General features: G+C 39.2%; 1 protein-coding gene across 1 annotated transcript in view; it reads right to left on the reverse strand.

Annotated features, from left to right (window-relative positions):
* Window positions 1–5,070, reverse strand: part of mtx2 (metaxin 2) — a 7,572-nt gene extending 2,502 nt beyond the window's left edge. The window contains exons 1-9 of the mRNA XM_050071322.1: window positions 4,888–5,070; window positions 3,073–3,120; window positions 2,927–2,973; window positions 2,077–2,149; window positions 1,862–1,938; window positions 1,373–1,465; window positions 1,222–1,260; window positions 1,006–1,131; window positions 784–860 (exon numbers count right to left, since the gene is read on the reverse strand). Of these exons, the coding sequence (XP_049927279.1) occupies window positions 784–860; window positions 1,006–1,131; window positions 1,222–1,260; window positions 1,373–1,465; window positions 1,862–1,938; window positions 2,077–2,149; window positions 2,927–2,973; window positions 3,073–3,120; window positions 4,888–4,927 (620 nt within the window). The 5' untranslated portion in view covers window positions 4,928–5,070. The remainder of the gene's footprint in view (window positions 1–783; window positions 861–1,005; window positions 1,132–1,221; window positions 1,261–1,372; window positions 1,466–1,861; window positions 1,939–2,076; window positions 2,150–2,926; window positions 2,974–3,072; window positions 3,121–4,887) is intronic.
* Between the last annotated feature and the right edge of the window lie 1,824 nt (window positions 5,071–6,894).

Genomic DNA, 6,894 nt, shown 5'->3' on the forward strand with positions numbered 1-6,894 from the left:
TGCAGGGTCGCTACAATATCGTAACATGGTTTAGATTCCTAAATAAATATTCTCCTCATGGCTAGATAGGCCTACTCCTGAAAAACTTGAAAAACTCGTGGATGATGCCATCTCTGTCTGCGCAAGGCTTTCTGTCCTACGAGGCCACCGTCACTTACCCGACGGGAGGAGTGAGTGAGTGAGCGCAAGTGAGCCCTGCAATCTAGAATCTGACCACTGATGTCACTGTTACTCACCATTTTTACACACTGAAGCTGATGTCACTGTTACTCACCATTTTTACACACTGAAGCTTTAACACTTTTTTTTTTTGTTTTTATTTAGCATGTAGGCTACACATTTACACAATTAGAAAATGTAAGAACACCTTTAGGGCTACAACAATGATACATGAAGATTAAAATGTTAACTGTTAACTGTTATTCATTTCTATATAATTTTTTTGTCAAAGCCACAGGGAGCCAATGAAGAAGGCTAAAGAGCCACATGTGACTCCTGAGCTGCAGGTTGCCCACCCCTGGTTTTATATACAAAATGTTCTCAGGACAAACAGAGAGAAGCTCCACTTTCAGATGAGGAGGTCATTACAGTTTTACACCACAGGGTGGTGCTAAAGGGAAAGCTGTCAGATGCTTCAAAACATTTCATTTTAGCCACAGAGCAGAATCTGCAGGGAACAGCTGAAGTATAAACTCTCACTATGCGACACTATGAGCTGTTCTGTTGTTGAGCTGCTCAGACAGACAGACAGAACAGACAGAGAGAACCAAGAGAGATACGTACTGTTTATTAAAGAAGTACGGTTGTGTTCCCAGCCTCTGGGAGAGCGCCTGGCAGCACTGACTCACATCCTCGTAAACCTGAAACACGTGAAGGGACAGACACTTTTTAATCATGTCAATATTTTATGAGACAAAAAAAAAACACAAACAGTATCTGCTAAAGCATGAGAACAATTTACAAAGCATGTAAACTTCAGATATTTATCTGCAGGTGGCAGCTAACCTGCTCCAGTGTTTTCCCTCCCCAGCCGATGGCGTTCATCTTCCTGCGAACCTCCCACTGCTTCTGATAGGCCAGGATGTTATTGAGAGGCCACGAGTAAGGACTGCTGTATCTGGGACGTGAGATCTACACAAACACGTGCACACATGATCAAGACGCAACAAATAATCGCCGCCAAATATTTTTTTCTTTTCATCTAAAGACAAGTACGCTCACCTCAGCAGCTGTAGCGTCGTCACACCACTGGATGTACAACTGTAGAGAGTTAAAGAGAAGATATTATCCAGAAATACTGATAATTACAACTTCTACTGTGTGTTTTGTTGGCAGGGAGTGTGTGTGTGTGTGTGTGTGTGTGTGTGTGTACCTCAGCAGTAAGCAGCATGTTGTTGACCAGCTCCATGTATGCTTTCATTTCAGCTCTCTGAACATCATCTAAGCCATCGCTCAAAGAATTACCCTGAGGACCCAAAAACACAGAGAAAATTTTCTTCTCATCTTTAATTAATCCTATTTTTTAAATTTAAATTGTTTTTGTAGCCAAAGATTGTTCCCTAGCAAAAGCAAATGTCATTTGTTCTTTCCACATCAGGTTGGGTTGTTAACGTGCCAAGAGGCTAACAAGCGTCTTGCAGTTTCACTTTTTGAATGATGAATACAGACTACCGCCGCCTGCTGAACAGGAGAGCTACTTCCTCTCACGCTGATGCAGAACATCACGCTAGTTGGCCGTTGGCCGGAGTCTGTCTGGTGCGTTCAGGTGCAACTTTTTGTCTGAGACACAGGCGACATGAGGCGACACAACAGTCGGCCTAAGCAAGCAATCAGTAACATTTTTAATATCTGTGTTACACACCTTAGCTTTGGTGAACTGCACTATGGGCCCCAGCTCTGACACCACCTGGTTCCCCACATGGATGAAGGGAATCTTACCTACAGAGAGAGACGGTAAAAAAAACAGAGAGGAGACCGTTACGCTCTGAACTTAACAATACAAGGTTTGTTTTTCAGTGAGACAGATTCACATTATGGCCACAGTAGATTCACCTGTGCAGCAGCATGTGTACTAACCAGAGGGTGACATGTATTCAGCATTTGCTCTGCAAACCACCTGCACTGGAAGACCACACATCCTGAGGTAGGCCTGTAGAGGAGGGACACAGGACACAGTCAGGCAGTGCTGAGGTGATTCATTTAGAAGTTAATCAACAAAATAAAACTAAACGATGATCCATTCATGTTTGTACTTCTGTATATATTAGATTGTGAATGATTAAAATGTCTCCACGATCTGCTACACAGAGAGTTCGTTAGTATCATGCTACAGTGCATGTTCTATCAATTGCAGTTCTGTGGCTCATACACACATCTGGTAGCCCCTCTTCCTTTGTACTTGGAAAGGTAGCGGCATGGTTGACAACATGGAGGAGTTGGTCCCAAATAAAAATCCGACATAATATATAACTAGTTTGGATTTTCCAAAGCCTAAACAGTGCAAACAACAGTTAGCCATGACAGGACTCCAACATTGAGTAAAGGTGGATTTTTGAAGTCTTGATGAGTATGTAATTTATTCCATCTGATAGACGGCCCAGAAGTTTTTGGATCCATGTATTGTTTGTGGGAGAGTCTGGTTTCAGCCATCTGATGGTTTTACACGTTAAGGTCGCTGTAAGTAATATATGTAGGAGGTATTTCTTATGCATGATTTTTAAAAATACGTCTTTAATGAGCATGTTTATAAGGGAGCCTGACATCTAAGATTTTCACTGCCAATGACTGCTCTTCTGTAACTGTTGTGCATAGGTTAATAAAGAACTTGACATCATCTATAAAATAACACAAGTTCCCCCTATATACGCTGCTGACACACACACTCACGCTGATATATTTGTTGGGAACACACAAAGACAGAATTCACCTGAACAGCCAGAGATGAGGCGCAGTCTGAAAGCAGAATCTGATCCTCTGGGGAAAAATAAACGACACCACAGTAATGTAAAACACTAACATCCTCTAAAGTGACAGATCATAATGTTTCTCCAAGTCACACAAACAGTGACTCACCCTTCAGCGGCTGGTACAAGGTTGCAGTTTCAGGCCAAGGCTCAGCAGCTGTCAGGGTCAGAAACACACACACAGACACACAAAGGGAGACAGACGATTATAAGGTCACAAATTGGCTTAATAACTGTTATGTTTCTGTTTATTTAAACGGCTAATGTTCTTCTATCTATTGTGTAATGCATTTAAAATTAAATGTCACCCTCATTGGAGATCTATCTGTACGCTAGCAGACACGCCCCCACAGAAGCACAAACACACTACACAGTATATCCCCATGTTTAGCTTAGCTTGAAATACAACACATTTCACACTATCAACGTGAATAAACGTGCTAATTACACAAATGTTGAGAATTAAAACACTTCAGAAAAAAGTTTAACTTCTCAGCAACAGTTCAGGGGGGTTCACATGAATGCAAGCCACTGATAAAGTGAGAAAAACAACATTTACGCCGATGGTGTGTCAGTAAATTTAATTTAACGCTGTAGAACCGAGTAAAATCCAAGATGGCGCGTCCTTTCTTCCCTCCCTAAATGCAGTGCTGCTCAGTAGCGCTGTGCTCACTGCTGCCGCTGGTGGCTCGAGGTGACACTACAACAGTCTGTCATATTCACCAAAAAATAAAAATAAAAAATAAAAACGGCAAGGCTATAATTTACAATAAATTAAAACATGTGATACATACTTAAATACAAATATAAATAGCACAGTTATACATGTAAATGGTGAAAATAGCTGTAAATATTATTTTATAACATTTTTTGTATATTTTATGTTATTATATTCATGTAAAAAAATGGTTTATATAGTTTATTGTAGCACAATGCATATGTTTTTATATTTTTACACACTTGCAGACTCAGCCCAGTTAACATATTTTTATTAATATCTGAAGTACTAGTGTTAAATGTAGCATAATGCACATTTCTATTTCTTTTTATTTCTTTACTTTATAATTATATACACCTATTATATACACTTATGTACTTAGAATTTTCTATTGGGGACTGTAACGAATTACAATTTCTAATTTCAAAGTCACATTTTAACAAAAAATTAAATTCAAATTTCTTTTTTTTTGTGGGGGTGTGAAAGCATATTGCATCCATTTGTGACGTAAAGGCTCTAATTAGGTTTATTTTAAACACTCCAAACTTTGATTCAAAGTCTTAATTTTTGTACAGTGAAGACGCTTCGTTCATTTTTATAAACAGGATGCAGTTTTACATTATTATTGCTGCAGTACAATTTCCGGCCACCAGTGGCAGCACTGCGCTAAGCAGCGCCGAGCAGCACTTCAGATTCACAGAAGAAGGCATTCGTCGCCATCTTGGATTTTACTTCAGCGGTTGAATTTAATATAATTTAGCGGCACTTCGTTAAAGTAAGACGTGTTTTTGTAACTCGAAACACGGCTGTCATCGACGTGAATCCTCCTGAACTCTTTCTGCTTCAATTCACCGTCCAATTCTGGGTCTGTATTCCTAACATCAATCCTAAAAACAACATTATTAGCGTTATATTTGTAAAGATGTCGCTACATTCAGCTAGCCATCTACGACATGTAGCTGACAGCCCTGTTTGAGAGCTCGGCTAACCAAGCTAGTCCTTGCTACAGAAACAGATAAAGGTGGACACACACAGCCACCGTTACACTTATGACTGAGCAGTACTGCTACGTTAAACGGCTGCGGCTACTTCTATTGGCTAATGTTAGCAAATGGCTAACGTTACATGGCTGTACACATTAGCTGATGTTAGCTAGCTAAAGCTATGTTAATGAACTGTAACAGAAGCACTAAGACAACACATTACCTGCCATCTGCGACACGAAAGCCTCTGCCGCAAGAGACATTGTGATGCTGTAATATCCGTATTGCTAAATGATAATAATCACAGTGAGAGACGAGGTCAATTCCTCTGCATGCAAGTTTAAGGGCAAGTGCTTGTTCTGCTGTCACAGACTGGTCCGCCCGCGATTAAAGTCCCGAGGAGGAAATGTAGCCCTGATGTTTTGTTCCGCTTTACGCCCGAGTTGGAAAGGACATCAGTCTGCTGTGTGTGTGAGTCTCTGTCATGATTATGTATTTCAGTTTAGTTTATGTAAGAATGAACAGTGCAAATTGTAAATATGCATGATATAAAATGACAGAATTTTCATCTGTAGTGCTTTGGCCAAGATGTTACACAAGGCTACCTAAAATGCAACAAAGCACAGAAAAAGACTTATTTGTACACATCAACAAAAACAACACACATAATTTAAAAACTGGAAAAGGACATACAATGTTTAAAACGACTAGAGGTAGTAACATATAAAGAACAACACTGCAAACTAAACAGCAGCAGAAAAGAGTTTAGTATTTATGTGTCTGTATTAAACACTCATTGTTTGAAGTGATTACCAAAAGATCTATTAATGTTAAGTTTTCTGATATAAATTGGAATTCCATTCAACTCTTTTGAACCTCTGGCAGACTCAGGCTGACAGGCTAAAGGCACTTTTCCACAATGGAATCGTCCAATCTCCTCTCATGGGCAATTAATGTTTGTTCTTCTGTTAATATATGCTACAAGTGGTGGTGGAGCTAAGTTATGGGAGACTCTGTATATCAAACACAGGTTTGCATATTTTTTAAAGTCATCACAGCTTAAAATCTAATATTTTTTTTAGAATTGGGCAGTGATGGAAGTGCTTTGTCTTTTTTGTCTAGTGTTTTGAGTGCTTGTTTGTATAATGATTCAAGTGGTTTCAACATGCTATGATCAGCTTGTGACCAGCTTGTTAAACAATTATTCAGATGAGTGAAAATCACAGGGTATAGAAACATCTCGGCAGCCTCTGTAGACATGTCATTTCTAATTAACTGAAAATTTGCAAGATTGAATTGCACCATTTTTCAGGTTTTCTTGACATGTGACATGAAAGGTCACAGTCGATTGACCACAAGATATTTGACTTCACTCACAAGCTGCAGTTGTTCACCTGGATCACTACCAGGTCTGTTGGTTTTGCAGAAAAACATGCCAACTGTTTTAGATATGTTCAGCTGGAGGCACTGCCTTTTCAGCCATGTTGTGACCTGAGACATTCAACTGCAACATCTGCTTTGGTTCCAAAGACATGGACAGTCGGTAGGGTGGTGACAGTGTATGCAGGTGGATCAAACAGAAACACCACAAAATGGAGTCCAATACATTACCCTGTATTTTGGGGAGACAAAAATTCTTAACTGATAGCCATAAAATACATTTATTTTCACCACATTTTTTAAGACTAAGATGTTATATAAACAGGCTATGAATCAAATAAATCTGGATTTTTTGGTGGGTGGAAGTGCCACTGGAGTTGAGATTTTTGGCCCTCAGCTACAGTGGCAAGTGGACAAAAAGGTTAATTTCCAACCGTGGATCTGACCCTAGTCTAAAATATTTTATGGAAACTCTATATCAGGAATAACCCCTCAAGATGCCATCTTGTTTTCAAGACGGTCCTCAACAAAAATAATACAATATGAGCACAATTAGATACTGCATTTAACAAGACAACAGAAGTAACATGATGATTGAACAATACCAAATATGACAAAAACAGAGACCAAAATTTAATGAATAAATATCAAGTAATAAGACATACAAAATCAGGAGACTACACTCCAAGCAATGGGTCATTCAGTTATAGGTTATAGAAAAGTGCTAGTGTCCATGATGGCATTAAATAATAAAAACATAATTAGACAGCATTATTGAGATGTTATTATGGACATGTACAACTGATGGTATAAAAAGAAGACAAGTGTGTTTTTGGACAAGTGGGAAGAA

This window comes from Epinephelus moara, chromosome 19 (genome assembly GCF_006386435.1).
Source record: "Epinephelus moara isolate mb chromosome 19, YSFRI_EMoa_1.0, whole genome shotgun sequence".
NCBI classification, from domain to species: domain Eukaryota; kingdom Metazoa; phylum Chordata; class Actinopteri; order Perciformes; family Serranidae; genus Epinephelus; species Epinephelus moara.